Raw genomic sequence first — 19,223 nt, forward strand, 5'->3', positions numbered from 1 at the left:
TCAGAAATATGCTTAGGGTTTAAGATTTGGGAATTACTTATTTGTAAAGATATTCTGTTACCACAATAATAACACAATGCTGTTTATTATTCTTAGTTTTTATTTTTATTTATTTATTGCCATTCCTGAGGCTTGAACTCAGGGCCTGGGCACTGTCCCTGAACTGCTTTTGCTCAAGGCTAGCACTCTACCACTTAAGCCACAGCACCACCCTAGTCTTTTCTGTTTATGTGGTACTGAGGAATTGAACCCAGGGCTTCATGCATGCTAGGCGAGCACTCTACCACTATGCCACATTCCCAGCCCCTGATTCTTAGTTTTTATTCTTGTCTCTGCCTTATCAACATTTTAAACCAACATTCCCTTTATACATTTTAAGATTATAAGCAGATTTTCTTTTTTGCAGTGATAGAAACAGAACCCCGAACCTTGAGCACGGTAGGCAGATGATCTCTCACTGAGCTGCTCTCCAGACTTAGTACACTGATCTAAGAGCAACAGACTGTGAAAAAATAGAATACTGGGACAAAGTCTAGTACTACAGTAAATAAGGCTTATGTAGATACTGTGATATATTGCTTGATTATACATCACTGTGCTATATTATAAATGGACATAAGATGGTGAAATCACATGAGATTATAATTAATATACCTTTGTTATAGCAAACTGAATTGCTTGTGTCTTTGTAGACCTTTGTAGGTCTTGTAGACCTTTGTCTACAACCACCATCCTTGGTGCCTTTTCTCTTTAATGTCACGTGTGACTTATATTTCACTGTATTAACATATGTTGTAAGACCAAAGCTCCAACTCTCTGTTCTCTTAGCCTCCCTCAATAATTGAGATTCAAGGCTTTCACTCCTATGTACTTTCTCTCCCTATTTCGTTCATCTCCTTCGATTTGTATGGTTCTTGAGTAGTATATTTATGTTTGTCACATTTGCCCTGGTTGTTATAGAGTACAAAGTCCTCAACAATTTTAAGAGACAAACTAAACTCTAGTTATACCTCATAGTTTACATGGAAGTCTTGGCCCAGAGGAATGGCATAGGAGAGCAGAGAGGGCAGTATGAGCTAAGACTGTAGAACATGATCTATCAGAGACCTGGGCTCAGCAAAGGAGGAAACAATGAGAGATAGAAGACATAGTAGGTGATATAAAGGATAATAGAGGAGATGAGTGAACATGAAGCTCTTCAGGTTATAGAAACTAGTAATGATGGAATGTATTTTTGTCTAGCATTCCCAGCATTGTCTAGCATTTTGTCTAGGCTTCCCAGAGTTAACCTATGTCAACCCAGTGCCTTTTCTAGTGGAAGATACTGAAGTCCTTTGAAAAGGACTTCGATATTACAGCTGTACATTGGGCACTATACTCACCTTTTGATTTCCTGATCATTGTTATCCCCAGTTCCTTAGTCTGAGAGAGAAAAGCTTCCCTGCCAAATTAGAAGTCTACAGAGATGCAGTTTCATTTGCCAAGATTAACTAGTAATAGTATTCGGGGGCTGGGAATATGGCCTAGTGGCAAGAGTGCTTGCCTCATGTAGATGAAGACCTGGGTTGGATTCCCCAGCACCACATATACAGAAAGCGGCCAGAAGTGGCGCTGTGGCTTAAATGGCAGAGTGCTAACCTTGAGCCAGAAGCCAGCGACAGTGCTCAGGCCCTGAGTCCAAGACCCAGGACTGGCAAAAAAAAAAAAAAAAAAAAAGACTAATTCATTCATACTTTCATTCAATTAAGGGTAGAAATCAGAACAGATTTAGATCACAGAGAGCTTAAGGGGTTTGTCTAGTAGGAGACAGTTTGAACAAAGGGATGAAGAACGTACCAAAGGTAAATTTTGCTCATTTTAGTTTTTGCTATTTTACTAAGGATTGGCAAACTTGTTTCAATTTGCATGAGAAAATGCAAGATTTTAGAGTTTAACTCTTGTAACAATCTAAATATTCCTTTTAGGATAACAGTATCTGTTGTAGCCAAAATGTCAAAATTTATCTCAAAACCAAATGGTTTTATCCCAATGGAAAGTTAAAGATACTACCAGTCAGCAGCTGTGTAGACATTCATAGAATTAAAAGAACAACACATTGTTACTAAAGAAAAAGAAAACTAAAGCTGGACACCAGTGGCTCATGCATAATCCTGGCTACTTGGGAGGCTGAGATCTGCCGATCACAGTTTGAAGCCAGCCTAGGCAGGAAAGTCTGTGAGATTCTTATATCCATTAAAACTACCAAAAAAGCCATAAGTGGAGCTATGGCTCAAGAGTGTTATCCTTGAGCAAAAGCAGCTTAGGGACAGAGCCCAGGCCCTGCGTTCAAACCCCATGACTGGCACCAAAACAAAAAGATAGAAGTGAGAAGTACTAAAACCACAAAAGAAATATGATTCTTTAATGGTGAAAATTCTTTATATTGCTTAAGAACCCCACCTCTTTTTATATTGATATTTATTGCCTTGTAACTTAATAAACTTAATGTTCTAGGAGTACTGTTTTAAATTTTTCACTTTGTTCTTTAGTCCTTAATAACTCAATGTAGTTATTTCTTTTTCCCTTAGGAACCAATCTTTGCATTTGCATCTCAAGCACTATGGTGTGAATTGTGATGACTGGTTATTACGCCTCATGTGTGGGGGAGTAGAAATCAGAACAATTTATGCTGCTCACAAACAGGCAAAGGCTTGCCTCATTTCAAGATTAAGCTGTGAACGAGCTGGAACCAGGTTTAATGTCCGGGGAACAAATGATGATGGTCATGTTGCCAATTTCGTTGAAACAGAACAGGTATATAGTGTTTTATATTGCTTATTCATGAATTTTTGGACCATAGAAAACACCAGAATTTCACTTGATTGAGAACACATTTTCATGTCTATGTTGTTGATGTAATGAAGCATAGATAAATATGGGCCTTAAGAAAGGTTTCCCTGAAACAAAATTATTTAGGTATGATTGTTAGGATAGGTGACAAGACATTCACTGGTCAATATGATGTCAGTGATGTTCATTTGAAAGTGAATTTCAAAGTCCTTAATTATAGAGTTTTGTGTGAAATTGATAATTTTTAGTGAGATATATGGACTCTTTAAATTTTTTTTTTTTTTTTTTGCCAGTCCTGGAGCTTGGACTCAGGGCCTGAGCACTGTCCCTGGCTTCTTTTTGCTCAAGGCGAGCACTCTACCACTTGAGCCACAGCGCCACTTCTGACCATTTTCTATATATGTGGTGCTGGGGAATCGAACCCGGGGCTTCATGTATACGAGGCAAGCACTCTTGCCACTAGGCCATATTCCCAGCCCTGTTGTTGTTGTTTTAAATTCCCAATCCAACTGAGATTTTCCACATAGGTTTGAGAATTAAAAACTCAGGAGTTAAATAAAATATAAAATATATATGTGTAAAATGCAAAAATGTAAAAGAGTTCCCTTTTAAAAGTTGTGATTGTTATTCTTATATTTAAATTATTTTCTTGGTTAGTATTATTAACTGAAAAAAACAACTACATTTTTATTAACCTGTTTTGAATACTTTGATTAGAATCATTTGTATATGAGAAATGTCATAAAATGTACTATTCTGCAACAGACTTTAGTAACTTTGTATTCCAATATAGAGGTAACAGTTATCTATTTTTTTGTAGGTTGTATACTTAGATGATTCTGTTTCTTCCTTCATACAAATTCGGGGATCTGTTCCATTGTTCTGGGAGCAACCAGGCTTGCAAGTATGTTTTTTATTAGTTACTTATTACATTCTTTACTTGGAAATAAACTGTATTCTCAGAATTCTCAAGATAGTTTATTAGTTAATTGATCATTCTGTTATTTCATGTAATATGTAGATTCACAAATGAGATTTTTTTTTAAAAAAAAAAAAAGCTTAAGTCCTTTTCCTTGAAGGCTCTTTCAAAGTGTGTCACCCAATTTTGTCTCATTATAATGAAATACCTGAGGCGTCTCAATTTTATAAAGGAAAGAAACTTATTCTGGTTCACAATTCTGAAGGCTGAAAGGCCAAGATTTAGCAGTCCCTTTTAGTTTAGTCTCTGAGAGTGCAATGCTGGATGTATTGTGACATTAGAAGGATGGAAATGATGTGGGATGAGAGACCAGATCTTGAAACAGGAAGCCAAGTGAGATTCAGGAGTCCACGCATGGGCTTTTCTAACAATTCACTCACTCCCTTAAGATCCCCTACCAAGAGACCAGAATTCCCTTCGGAGGGCAGCTCTCCCACTGACCTAAACACCGCTTAACAGTTCCATACTTTCCTCCCAACTCTGTAAGATATATATTACATATACTGTTACAATATGTAATATTTATAACATGATTGGATTTTGAATTCTAAAATTTTCTCTGGATTGGTGAAATTTTTCCGGGTTTTCCACTTGTACTTCTTTTCTCTATTTGACTTTCTAGTATATCTGCCATGTCCTTGAGCAGATTCATTCTACCGAAGAGATTTTCCAGTGATTTGACTTGATAACTTTAAGATTTCTCTATATAGAATTCCTTTTTCATATCCTTTATTTTTTCATTCACCTGTATATTTGTAGTAACATTGAGTTTTTTAGCTGTTGATTTGTATTGTCTTTTAACTCATTTGGCCTTTTATACATGTTCTCTTTATTTTATTGATCATTCTTATAATCCTTTTGAATTCTTTGGTCTTATCCTCTGTTATTGTGAGCCAATGAAAGTCCCAGTTTCTGCACAAGTCCTCCACTTGTACCCCTGGGACAGCAGACAGAACATCCTCATAATGTGCCTGATAATGGGGGAAACAACTTAATTCTGTACTGATGGAGCACCAAGGGACTCAAGTGATCTGCCTATAGGACTCAGTTCTTTCACAGCAGTTTGTCATCCTGTGGGAAGACTGAAGCTGGGGGGATGGGGTCTCACGTGAGCTCTGGATCCTGTGCTTGGAGCTTGCTGTCAGCCCTGCTTTTCAGGAAGCCCCCAGAGTCACTAATTGCTTTACTAGCTGTAGAGCTTAGGTACTGTTACTGTCATGATCCTCAGGCACTGGTTCTTGTTTTAGCCAGGGAGAGTGGGTGGCATCTGGGTGATTTATTGCCTGAGCCACTGCTACTGCTTTGAATTCTCAGCTTGCCTGTATCCAAGCCCTTTTTCCTGGCTGTTTCTAAGACTGTCTCCTGGTTGTCCCTTATTTCCTAAGCATCCAGGGTGCTTAGGTGGTTGCAAGCTGCTTGCATAGTTAATGTAATCTGATAACCCAAGTACCTGGAATCAAGCAGGAGATCTGTACTCAGGCATTGCCTTTTTCACTCTGTAGTCTATGAGGAACAAAAGGTTGTCTTGTCCTATGCCTGTCATACTGAGGCATTCACTGTCCCACGAATTTCAAACTCTAGCTTGGAGTTTAAGGTTTGCAAGAGATTTGAAATTGTCATGTAGCTAGATCTATCGGTGTATGGAGGAGGCTACCAGGCTTCAGCTTTTCCTTGCCAGGGATACTAGGGCTCCTTAATGAATGATAGTGCTCTTGGCTGTTATTATATCCCAGTACCTGCAAACAGGACCTTCGACTCAGATAAATGGGGCAAGGAGTCTTTATTAAGCCCCAGCGTCTGCACTCCTCTATTCGCATAAGTGAGTGCAGCCCCGAGCCTTTGTTTAGCAGGGTTTTTAAAGGGAACAGCCATATACAGATGGCCGATGTGACCACAGACAGATTTACAGAAGTAGTCTTAGTGATTACAGATAGCAGTCCTCAAGGCTACAAAATAACTACATCATAACTAATTATTACAAGGCAATAAACAATAAGTTGTCATGGTTACATCTAAAGCTACATCAAGACTAATGGCTACAAAGCAACATTCCAGCAAGTTTGCCTTTTGGGCTTTCCCATACCTTGCCTGGTTTTTATTTTCGAGATTTATTCCTGTTGACAAAATGGGATTTACTGCAGTTGACCAAACCACATCTCAGATCCTCTCCCATTGGTGCCTGCCATAATTCTCTCTGGTTCGAGGATTTACTTCTAAAGGCCTATCTCCGGATTTTTCTTGTAATGGCTGGTCCAGTTTTCCCTCACTAAGAGGTTCTGTCTTTGATATTTCATCCTATTTCTGATATTTAATTTTTTTTTCAAATTTTTATTATCAAACTGATGTACAGAAAGGTTACAGTTTCATACGTTAGGCACTGGATACATTTCTTGTACAGTTTGTTACCTTGTCCCTCATACCCCCTCCCTCCTCCCCCTTTCCCTCCCCCCCCCCACGGAGGTGTTCAGTTCACTTACACCAAACAGTTTTGCAAGTATTGCTTTTGTAGTTGTTTGTCTTTTTTTACCCTGTGTCTCTCAAATTTGTATTTTTATCCTGCTTCTGATTGTGTGTGTGTGTGTGTGTGTGTCTGTGTCAGAGAGAGTGATTTTGAATTTAGGACTTCACACTTAGATAATACTCAATACCACTTGAGCCATTATTCTAGCCTGATAATATTGTTATTCAATTTTGAAACAAAAAGCATTTTAGATTTTTTTTCTATTCTTTTTGTTTTGTCTTTTTGCCAAACTGCTTTGTGTAAGTTCCACTGCAGGGAGGGCTCCTTGCAGATGTCCCCCCACCTGTTTAAATCTACACCCAATACCTGAGTTACCGAGGTAACTGGCACACCTCCTGCTTCTCTGAGGTCACATCCAATCCACCTGGCCACATCTCCCACCTTTTCCTATATAATCTGGCTCAACACAGTCCCCGCTCTCCTTCCTTTTCTCTCTTGCTCTCTTTGTCTTTTTCTCTTCTTCTTTCCCCTCTGTCTCCCCACACCTCCATCTTGTGAGTGCAGGCCAGCATTTTGCTCTCCCTCCAATAAACTCCTTTCGGCCTGAACCATGTGATGGGTTCCCTTTCCTTTTTGGTGAACCTTACACTTTAAATGATGTGGCAACTCCTCTCCTACACCCTCTTTAAAGTCATTTTGTTGACAGATTAGCAGGGAATGTCTTCTATAGAACTGTGATCTCAAAGCTTCAGAGAGAGAAATGTTTAAAATTAAGTTCTTATTTTGAAGCCAGGGTTTTAGGCCCAAAGTGCTTGAGTCTCAAATTAGGTCCAACCACTTGCCCTATATGCCAAAGAAAGAGACCTGACAAAGGGCATAGAAATATTTATTATGTGGCAAGCCATGGGAAAAGAGCACTTTAATACATCTTTCGCTGTCTTAGAGGTATAGACATTGACTTCAAATTAAGTAGGGAAAATTGGGGGCAAGGTCTACAGTAAATATGCTTAGATAAAATAGTCTCTAAGTCACAGGTATGGCCTGGTTGACCATTAGTTTAGTCTTTGTCCTTGTCCTTCCAGCAGTTCCCGAGAAGTTAATACTTTATTACTGGCACAAAACAGGAACAAGGTGGTCTCCTGAGTTTTTGGCTGTTTGCTTTAAGATGATAAGACCTTGTTTGTGGGGCAGTTTGCCTTCCACACAACATGATTATCATTGAATCTGGTCTTTGTCCTGGAAACAGGGTGATTGCAAAGTTGACTGTAGCAGAGAATAGTTCAGATCAAAGGGCACTGATTCAAAGGACCCAGCAAAAGCATTCTTTTTACAATCTCACCTTTTTATTTCTTCTTGCATCTGTTGTCTTTCTCAAAACTGCTTACCCCACAGTATGTGAGTAGAGAAAACTTAACATTGATACATGCACTAGGTAGATATTTCCCAGCTTGTTTATTTCACTTAATTCAAAATGTCTAATTCTGCAAAGTGTGCTGATACTGTAGTTGTGTGGCTGGGAAGCTGACTTTGTAAGTCTGTTTTGCCAGGAAGGAATGATAGTTTAAACTCACTGGAGTTTTAATGAGGGAAAGAGGTGGCTAGAAAAAAAAAACACATGATAGGGGTAACCTGCTTAAAAGAGTAGGAATTTAGTAAGGAGATATAGAAATTTCATTTGAACCATTTTTTAGAATTAGTTGTATAACTTTAGAAGGCTAGTTATATCTATTTACCTAGGGCATGTGTGTTGGGCATAAGTTCATAACTATATATAAAAACATCAAGGATTTTTATTCAAAAATTACTGTTTTAAAATATTTTGGTACTGCATGTTCAGCAAATGAATTGTTACATATTATTTCTTCTGGTATGATTAAATGTATTTGTATATGTTAAGGTGGGATCTCATCGTGTTCGTATGTCAAGGGGATTTGAAGCCAATGCACCTGCTTTTGACAGGTAAAAACTGATTAATTATACATAATGCTGAAGCTTTCGTTGTTGCTAGGCAGTTACTTAGTTATATTCATTGATTTATTCCAACTTTTTGTACAACTAAGTAAATTTTTTTTTTTTTTTTTTTTTTTTTTTGCCAGTCCTGGGGCTTGGACTCAGGGCCTGAGCACTGTCCCTGGCTTCTTTTTGCTCAAGGCTAACACTCTGCCACTTGAGCCACAGCACCACTTCTGGCCTTTTCTATATATGTGGTGCGGAGGAATCAAACCCAGGTCTCTATGTATACATGGCAAGCACTCTACCACTAGGCCATATTCCCCTCCCCTAAGTAAAATTCTAGAGTGAGAGCAGTAATGCTCTGACTATGGGTCTGATCTTGTCTTCAAACTTCCTGTTTGGGTATCTTGTTCACTATGTGAGGCTTTAGCCAAATGTAGCTACTGAGTGCTTGAGATGTGACTAAATCAAATTGAGATGTGCTGTAATTATCATTTGTGCACCTAGATTCAAAGCTTTGACACATAAAATAAATAAAAAATATAAAACCTTTCAATATTTTTCCATATTGATTATATGTTGAAATTATATTTTAGGTGTATTGAGTATATATATAATTTTCCTCTTGGTTTTGGGGGATATTTTTTCTTTGTTTTTTTAATCTTAAAAATTTTAATGATAAGGTTCATTTTATATTTACACTTATATAACATTGCTTTCTACAGTATTCTCATATATATACATATATATGCTGAGATTTTTCTTTTTTTAAAAAATTTTATTGTCAAACTGATGTACAGAGAGGTTACAGTTTCATACATTAGGCATTGGATACATTTCTTGTACTGTTTGTTACCTCCTCTCTCATTCCCCCCCTCCAAGATTTTTCTTAAAGATACACACATACGTTAAAGTTTGATCGATAAATTAGGCACAGTAAGAGATAACTGCAAAATCTGTTCACAGTAGGACTGTTATAACTCAAAGTTTTATAGTGTGGTTCCTCTCTTCTTTAAAAGAGTCAGGACAAATAATTAGTGCTTGACCTCAACCAAAATAGTAGAAAACAGGACCATAAGGGAAAACCCTGTGGCTTCAGTAATGCCTTGAAGCTGGAGAGGAATGCACCTCATATTTGGGGGATATTTTTCAAAAGCAAGATCTGTTAAGGAAGTTGCTCTAAATACTCTTGGGAGTATGTGATAAACTGGTGTGAAAAGGGCAGCCCCTTCTGCTCCCACTGCCTGTGCGGCCAGTGAGACCCGTGTTCTGCTTTTTCTGGAGCTGGCCTCAGAGTGAGAAGGGAGCTTCTGTTATCAGTGAGTCAAAGCGAAAATCATACGTTCTGAATTTTTATAAATTCAGAGTTTTGAGACTACGTAGAATAGACTTGTATACACTTTTTACCAATTTTATCAGTTCAAAATACTGCTACTTAGATACTGCTTAACAATGGATTCATATGTGTATGTGTGTGTTTGTGTGTGTGTGTGTTTGTACATTTAAGTGAAAGGCTTATCATTTAACTAGACTTATTTTCTTTTCTCAATAGGCATTTTAGAACACTTAAGAATTTATATGGTAAACAAATAATAGTAAATTTGCTTGGATCTAAGGAAGGTGAACATATGCTAAGTAAAGCTTTCCAGGTAGGTATAACCATTTTTTCTAACATTCTGGCCTAGAGTTACCTAGAAAGATATTTTAAAATAATACAATAGTCAGAGTGTACTGGGAAATAAGTTATTTCATACAAAGTTGTTTGAACCTTTAACTCTCTGAGGAAGTTAGGGAACGGTTTAACCTAGTGTTGCTGAAATTGGAATTATGCAAAGGTTTTCAGTCATTGACAGAATGTTCTAATTTGCTTAATTTTGTAAAAAAGCAGAAAAATACTCTTTCCCCTAGCATTCACTTATAATTGTAGAGAAATATGAGGCAGATTCCTCTTCTATTGCCCTGCCTGCTTCCTAGAATCTAGAACAATGGTTTTAAACATATGAAATGGTGAATAATACCCTTGTGTCAATGTAAAACTATGTTATCCTGCATCCATGAGAGAAAACTTGAGAATTTCAAGTAAAAAGAACCCAAAGAAATTCCTGAATTCTAAAGAAAAACATTGTAATAAATGTCTATTAAGTTAATAATGGATCAATACATATTACTTTGTTATAAAAGACAAGTGAAATGGCTCATAAATATTTACTGAAGTTTAGTGTCATAAGTCTAAAAATAGTTATTTTTAAACCTGTGAAATAAACACATTATACTTTAAAAACTTATACTTTATTTGCAAATGTATGTATATTTACATTTGTACATACATGTATGCATATACTTATATGTGTGTAGTGAATTAATTATAAATGTTTGCATATGCATGTATTTGTATATGTATATACAAATGTGTATTATGTGTGTACATTGGATGAAAACATAAAAAGAAATCATTTACTTATTTTCAGCAGTCTTGGTAAAAGCCAGGGCTCGTTTACTTTCTAGGCAGGTATTCCACCATGCCTGTAGTTTGTTTTTCACTTATTTTCCAGACTAGAAAATGAATTTTTGCCTAGAGTAAGTCTCAGATTACAATTGCTATATCAATGCTTCCCATGTAACTAGGATAACAGGCATGGGGTAGTGTGCCACACTTGTTTGGTGAGATGAGGGTCTTCCCAGAATAAGACAAGGATGTCCGCTTTCTCCATTCCTAAGTAGTTGACATTTCAGGGATACACAGCCATGCCTAGTGAAATGAATTTTTTAATACCTGATAGTGTTTATTTGGCCAGATATTTTACTTTGGCACTCTCTAATAGGTATGAAAAATTATTAAATTTTTGTTGAAAAAATAAAATACTGGTGATTGGAATAATATTTTATTTTGTAAGCCAGATGAAAACATTATATAGGTTTCTTGAGGTTAATCACACGGATCAATATCCCATGGATAGTACATAATGTTTTGAAAAAATAGATATATCATCAGGTATCAATAAGCAGTTTTCTAGCTTACTGCCAGTGGAATTTTGGGGGGTTAGTAAAAGTTCCAGGTTCCAGGATGAAGCTTTATTTTCAAATGTAAGTTTCTATTTATAACATATCAGTAATATCATTTAGTTAACATTTAGATGAACATTTGTCATTTTACTTTCAGAGTCATTTGAAGGCATCTGAACATGCTTCTGATATCCACATGGTGAATTTTGACTATCATCAAATGGTTAAAGGAGGAAAGGCAGAAAAATTACATAGTATTCTTAAACCTCAAGTCCAGAAGTTTCTAGACTATGGGTTTTTCTATTTCAATGGAAGTGAAGTTCAAAGGTTTGTTAATTCTCATTCTCTTCCCTTTAAATTGGAACTTTGCTCTAAGTCAACAATCATTCCTAACCCTGAACAGTTAAATTTTTTGTTTATATTCAGGCTTATAATCAAAGTATCTTTTATACTTGATGTTAGGCTTTGTTTTCTTTCTCCAGAATACACCAAATAGGAATATTAAGTTTATTATTGAGCATATGTAGGACTGCAGTATACTGTGTGCTATCTGTGAAATTATCCCACTTCCCTTTTTGACTGCTGTAACATTTCTAGACTGCAGTAAACATTACTAAGTACAAACTGAAGTAGAAGGCTTTGCCTACTCTCTCTGCCTCACTGCAACTTAAATCTCCAGTTGTTGCAGATGAAACAAAGGGGAAAGTAGAGAGGTTTAAGTTCAAAATATAGGTTCAAGTACATTTTTGTGAACAAAGCTCAGGTTTCATTCTTTTCCTTTGTGTCTATTATTTTGTATCAGTGCTGTAGTAATTTTATAAGACAACAAATACTTCCACTATATCTCTTCAGCTATATGATTTTTCTACAGTGTTTTTAAATTGTTTTAATTGTTTTAACTTTTATTGTGTATAATGAATACTGCATATATATTATTCTAATAGTTTGCTCTAGGTTACTACTAATAAAAGTCCTGCTAATCACAAAATTGTAAAAAAATATTTGTCTTCTGTGTCCAATAAACATATATTTAGCTTCTAAGGGCCTAGTTAAAAATAAGTATGTATGGGCTGGGGATATGGCCTAGTGGCAAGAGTGCCTGCCTCATATACATGAGGCCCTGGGTTCGATTCCCCAACACCACATATACAGAAAATGGCCAGAAGTGGCGCTGTGGCTCAAGTGGCAGAGTGCTAGCCTTGAGCAAAAAGAAGCCAGGGACAGTGCTCAGGCCCTGAGTCCAAGCCCCAGGACTGGCCAAAAAAAATAAAATAAAATAAGTATGTATGTGAGATGTGTTATAAAGAATACATGGCAAAGTGTTAAAAAAAGAATCTAGATGGTGGATAGATGGATGCTCACAGTACAGTTCACCCTTGTATCTTGAAAATTGTGGTAGCAAAAAGTTTGAGGGGAAAATTCTAGTTTTAGAAAATTCTAAATTCTGGTCACCTCAATCATTCTCAGTTTGTTTTTGCTTTATGCAAATTAGCGATGTAACTTTATTGAACTTGTTACAGGTGCCAGAGTGGTACAGTGCGAACAAACTGCTTGGATTGTCTTGATAGAACCAATAGTGTACAGGCATTCCTTGGCTTAGAGGTAAACAATAAATTAAGATGTATGTGCCTTTTAGTATATATGTCCCTTTGAGTGCTTTGGTAATAATTGTGATTTTCTGTATTGTCTCTTAATATTTTATCTTAGGATAGTTAGAATTCATTTTCTCATGTGCAATTCTATAGGATTATACTTTTGACAGTAACAAATTGACTCAAAATCCAGCATTTTTAAACCAATAGCTACAAGAAAAAAAAATCAGATGGAAATGCCATACTGAGAGTAAAAATAACGGATTCAACTTTATATAAGGTCTTGTTTAAAAATTTTTCTTCTTTACCATGTACCCATTAAATTCAGTCTAATGTAGACAGTCTCACCATTTGACCAACCACCTCTGAGTGTACTGAGCTTTCCTGTGTCATCCCTATCCTGCAAGTTAGGATCATAAATAAGTCTATGGTGGATTTTTCATTTAATTCCATAAGATTGTTGCATAGTTGTCAAGTACTGTAAAAACAAAAATACGGAATAACTTTTTCCCTCTAGTTAATGAACTTAAATTTGGCCTTCATCTTGCTCTGCAGCTTAGCTCTTTTCTGTCTTAGAAGTGAAGTACTATATTATATACCCTGTTGGAGAAATGTACTTTTTATATAACTAAATGAATTTTACTTACTTCGGCTTGAGGTTTTTCATTATGATTTATTTAGAAAATGTAATGAATGAAATGTAGAAAAAGTAGGAGAAAGTAGAAAAAGTAGAACTTTGGCTCAGTTTTGTTTCAAGCTTTGATTTTAAGTGACTGAAAACATTTGCATGGATTCAGCATAATCTTATTTAAGTTGAAAATAGAGCAGATGTTATTTTTCAGGATGTGTCTTAGCTGACTCTCTACTATTGGTAGTTACATTAGTGAGGCAAGATTTAAATAATAAAGGGGGTCTTAGAGGCTTATTTTGTTTAGTTCTCTATGCTAACAAAGAACAACTGTAGTATAAATCTCTAGGTAATAAAACAAACCTATTTAGAATTTTTGTATTCTTTCAGTTTTTCACTTTTCTATAATGATAGATAATTGCCATACTTCACAGAAAAAAAAAAAAGAAGAAACAAGAAATGGAAAGAGTTAAGTAAAAGTGGAGAACAGGTACCCTGGCTCATATCTGTAATCCTAGCTAGTCCAGGAGGCTGAGATCTGAGGATTACAGTTCAAAGCTAGCTTGGACAGAAGTCCATGAGACTCTATTTCCAACTAACCATCAAAAAAGCTGGAAATAGAGCTGCTGCTCATGTGGTAGAGTACTAGCTTTGAGCAAAAAAGTTCAAGCCGGAGGACCAGCGCACCCACAAAAAAACACAGAACACAAAATACTATTGAATTCTAAGTAAAGGAAACAGACTGGGTAAGGATTGTGCAATGCTTTGATTGCCAGAATTCACACATAGTAAAGATTAATAACTGTTCTGAATGCTTTCATTGTATCTGAGATGGTGAAATTATGGTAGCTCAGAAGTCCTTGAACTCTTTGCATGTTGATTCTCCTCTTACATCTTAAAAGCTGTTGTAGGCTGGGAATATGGCCTAGTGGTAAAGTGCTTGCCTCATATACCTGAAGCCCTGGGTTCGATTCCTCAGCACCACATATATAGAAAAAAAAAGCCAGAAGTGGTGCTGTGGCTCAAGAGGTAGAGTGCTAGCCTTGAGCAAAAAGAAGCCAGGGACAGTGCTCAGGCCCTGAGTCCAAGGCCCAGGACTGGCAACAACAACAACAAAAAAAACCAAATTAAAAAAAGCTGTTGTAATTTTATTGAGCATTATTAAGTTTTATTTTAATTGACATCAATTACACAAACTTACAGCCACAAATGTAAAAATTAAACTAATTTGTTCCCATGTATTTAGGTAAACCAGATAAGTATTCTTCTCTATTCTAATTTATGGTGTTGCTTAATTAGATCTTTTAGGTGAGCAAGGTAAACTACTCTGATTTAGAGGATACTGTAAGATTTATTCTGTTTTATTTTTGCTGGTAGTGGGGCTGGAACTTAGGGCCTTGCATTCCTGGCTCACAGCTGGAGCCACACCTCTATTTTGGGGGTTTGCTGGGTAAATTGGAGATAAATGTCTCAAGGACCTCAATCGCAAAACCGCGAACCTCCTGACTAGGTAGAATTATAAGTGTAAGCCAACAGTGCCTGGATCTATAAGATTGATTTTAACATTTAATCAGAAAGAAGTTCTTATTTATCCAAGTGACAAGTTATTTGTAGTTTTTGTAGATTCTTACATTGAAGTGGAAAGAGTTCATTAACACAGTTAGTCCAGTAAACTGTTACTGTTTTCAAAATTTTAAATTTCAATTTGGTTATAATAGTTTTATTTATTTTTTTATTTTTTTATTTTTTGCCAGTCCTGGGCCTTGGACTCAGGGCCTGAGCACTGTCCCTCGCTTCTTTTTGCTCAAGGCTAGCACTCTTGCCACTTGAGCCACAGCGCCGCTTCTGGCCATTTTCTGTATATGTGGTGCTGGGGAATTGAACCCAGGGCCTCATGTATACGAGGCAAGCACTCTTGCCACTAGGCCATATCCCCAGCCCCTATAATAGTTTTTGAAAGTCATAATTAAGATGTTACTATATTTATAAAAGTTTCTCATTTGTCGCTTTAGATGCTAGCTAAACAGCTAGAAGCTCTTGGCTTAGCTGAAAAGCCTCAGTTGGTGACTCGCTTTCAAGAAGTTTTTCGGTCCATGTGGTCTGTGAATGGTGATTCGATCAGTAAGATATATGCAGGAACTGGAGCGCTTGAAGGAAAGGCTAAGGTACATCTAGACCTGTCATAATATTACCAAAGATCCTTTTTTTCTTAAGAATGTTTTAAGATGGTCTTTTAAAAAAAACACATTTTTCAGTTAAGTATCTATTTTAGAATTGTGTCATTCTGCTTTTATATCTTCTTTAATATTTCCTTCTGCAGAGGTGGGTACTAAGGATTAAATGCAATGCAGATGTTTTGTTAGTCATTTAGAGATAATCCACTAAGACACTATATGTGTGTGTGTGTGTGTGTGCGTATTGCTTATTTCTCATTGTTTTCTGTTGTGTATCTCTTTTACTTTTTATGTTCTTTATATTCATTATTAATGTGATTTTCCTTTACCATAATTGTAATAAAAGTGTTCTATATCATTTTGCCTTGTGCCTATTGCAGTTGACACAGTACCTGCTGTTTAATAGGTGTGTGACAGATGTTAGATGGAAAGATCTAGCCGTCAACAATTTATTCAGTAACTACTGTGAACCCAGGAAAACTAGGGATTAATTGTACCTTATTTTACTTTGAAAAGGAGGCTATCAAGCTGTATAAAAAAAGTATGAACTATTTAATTATAATTCCAAGTCTCGTCATTACTTCTTAATTGCTGGTATTATCTGTAGACTACCTTTCCCTCTGATAATTGTCCCTTTTATGGGATTTTGGAACTGCCTTTGAGGTTTTTAAAAATTATTTTATGAATTTAAATATTGTTTAATTTTTAATGGATCCCAGTTTCACTTGAATTTATTAACAGCCTAAAATCTGCACAGTTCCTCTCAAATTATTTCAGGAATTCAGATGAGAAACTTACTCCCCCCCCATACCATACCTTTATAGTTTTCATTCAGCTTCTTCAGTTCAGCTTTTTCAACTCTGTAAAGACCATTTGTTAGCTCCAAGTTTTCTTTGAATTTCCAGATCTTCCTCCTCTTCTGTATCTCATGGCATGCCATACCTCTGCCCAGAGGTACCTGAAGGCTTTTTTTGTTCAACTCATCATTTGTGTTGATTTTTATATGCATTTACTTTTTAAATACTGCCTGCTTTTTAAAACCTAAAGTTGTTGAATTTTCATTTGTTCTAGAATATAACTCTTAAGTATTAAAAACTGATTCTCTACAACTATTGCTTAAAATATTCTTTTATATTCTTCTGCCCTTTTGTTTCTGCCATGACTATGACAATATATGTAGAGGTTACATATATTTTCAGTAGTCTTTTATCTTTAACATAATATATTGATATGGAAATCTTTATATATGAAGTATGCTACCCTGAATTGAGCTCAAATCTAACTTCTGAACTGCTCTTTCTTTTCCTTTCTCTGGATTCCTTTTGATTAATTGCCTGATAATGTGAATGGTGAGTGTTTTTTCAATAATGTCTTTTTGCATATTGCTTTAGGGAAGGAAATAATGCCAGGTTTAATGCCAGATAATGATGGCAGTTAGTGGATTTAGGAAAATTGTCTCTTCATTCTGCAAAAAATTCTCTAAGTACTGTCATTTCTCTAAGAAATAAAAATTAAAAGTTTGTAATTTACAAACTAAAGTTATTTTTAAAAACGAGTGTTTTATTGAAAGTAATGTATAAGACAAAAAGTATTTTTTATAACAATGCATACATGAAGTATATGCTCACTAAAATTTATAGCAAATTCACTGTAGGAATAAATTTTATTATTTTTATGAACTTCTTTTTAAACTAGTCCTTCAATAAGTGACACAGTTTCATTTTTAGCTGTATCAAAGTAATTTGAAGTTTTTCTCAGTGTATATATATATCTAATATGTCATCTTTAAGTTCCCTGTCTCTCCTCATCTACTTGAAACCCAACTTCAAAAGTTACTATGTGAAAAGAAATTTCTTTCTTTTAAATTTCTGTTTATTTACTTCATTGTAGACAAGTTTAAACACTTACTGCCCTAGATATTGAATGAAGTTGAGGCACTTTAGCCTTTTCATTTCTTTGTGCAGAAGTGATCATCAGAAGAGTAAAGAAAATAGTGGCCTATTTATTTATTTATGCATGTATGCATGCCATTCCTGGGGCTTGGATTCAGTGCCTCCGCACTGTCCCTGAGCTTCTTTTGCTCAAGGCTAGAACACTACCACTTGAGCCACAGAGCCACTTCCAGCTTTTTCTGTTTATGTAGTACTGAGTGATCAAACTCAGGGCTTCATGTGTGCTAAGCAAGCACTCTACCACTAAGCCCCAAGGATGGTTGTTTTTTTGTGGGTTTTGTTTTTGTTTTTGTTTTTTTTGTTTTTGTTTTTTAACTCATGGCCTGGGCACTGTCCCTGAGCTCCTTTTGCTCAAGCCTAGCATTCTGATATTGAGCCACAGCACCACTTCCAGCTTTTTCTGTGTATGTGGTACTGAGGAATCAAACCCAGGGCTTCATGCATGCTAGGCAAGCACTCTACCACTAAGCCCCATTCCTAGCCCAATAGTGGCCTTTTAATATATTGGGGATGCATTCAAAGTACAATGATCAGGTCCTTTTTATACTGACATCATATAAAACCAACTGAAAGTTGCAAAATGCCTATTGAGTTAAGTTAATGATATTTAGAATGAAAGCACACACTCCTTTTCCCTCAACAGGCTGGAAAGTTAAAAGATGGTGCTCGTTCTGTCACTAGAACAATTCAGAATAACTTCTTTGACAGCTCCAAGCAAGAGGCCATTGATGTTTTGCTACTGGGCAATACTCTAAATAGTGATTTAGCTGACAAAGCTCGAGCACTTTTAACTACTGGAAGTTTGCGTGGTATGCATAATTATTTTATATCTTATTTATGCTACTTTTAGTCCTTCACAAAGTCCAAGAAGTAAGTGTAAACTTGTTTATATAAATAATTGGATTGTAGTTGGTTGAAGTACTTTTGGAAAGAACTTTTATACAGGTGATTTAAAAAAATTCTCCAAAGGAAGTTTGTCTCATTTGTTTATAGAAATCAATAGCATTATTTAGCCACAAACCTGTTATTTTTTTCTATAGATTATGTATACTTAGATATTATGATAGAGGGCTTAAGTTTAACTATCGCTAACTTTATAAGGCAGAATTTCTTGTATATGCAGCTGGCCCTTATAGCATTGAACAATTAGATTGTATTTTTAAATGCTTTATTGAAAAAACCCTAACTATAGTTATTTCTCTGAAATAACAATAAAGGTTTCTTTAATATATTCTTAACTTTTAATTGTTACTGTTTGAGTGGTTAAATCATATTATTAATAATTTAAAATAGCACTGCTTATTATTCACTAACCACTATTATCAGTTTTTATATTTGACATAAATATATGGCCTTCAAGGTAACTTTTTATTTTTTATTTTAATCTTCTATTAAAATCAAAAGAATTTGAACTCATGTCAAGAAGCATATAAAAGAGAAAATTTGGCATTCATTGTAGACACTATATTAGACTTCCTTTCCCCACCTAGTTTATTGAAATATAATTGACAAAATTAGACTTTCTTAGTTCCACTTCTTTTCCATTATTATTTTATAGCACTGTGAACCTTTTTTTTCCTGTTACCCTAAGTCAAACCCTCAATTGTTCCCTGGAAGAAAATTGTTCCCGCATTGGGAAATGTCCTTTCAGG

The 19,223-nt window shown here is 35.7% G+C and overlaps 1 protein-coding gene across 7 annotated transcripts in view; it reads left to right on the forward strand.

Moving 5' to 3' along the window:
* Positions 1-19,223, forward strand: part of Synj1 (synaptojanin 1) — a 90,684-nt gene that overhangs the window by 25,071 nt on the left and 46,390 nt on the right. For all 7 annotated transcript variants that reach the window (XM_048346304.1, XM_048346306.1, XM_048346305.1 and 4 more), the window contains exons 5-12: positions 2,568-2,793; positions 3,650-3,733; positions 8,167-8,228; positions 9,775-9,871; positions 11,383-11,552; positions 12,746-12,827; positions 15,458-15,610; positions 18,215-18,380. In XM_048346304.1, coding sequence (XP_048202261.1) covers positions 2,568-2,793; positions 3,650-3,733; positions 8,167-8,228; positions 9,775-9,871; positions 11,383-11,552; positions 12,746-12,827; positions 15,458-15,610; positions 18,215-18,380 — 1,040 coding nt within the window. The remainder of the gene's footprint in view (positions 1-2,567; positions 2,794-3,649; positions 3,734-8,166; positions 8,229-9,774; positions 9,872-11,382; positions 11,553-12,745; positions 12,828-15,457; positions 15,611-18,214; positions 18,381-19,223) is intronic.

Source organism: Perognathus longimembris, chromosome 5, assembly GCF_023159225.1.
Source record: "Perognathus longimembris pacificus isolate PPM17 chromosome 5, ASM2315922v1, whole genome shotgun sequence".
In the NCBI taxonomy this organism is placed as follows: domain Eukaryota; kingdom Metazoa; phylum Chordata; class Mammalia; order Rodentia; family Heteromyidae; genus Perognathus; species Perognathus longimembris.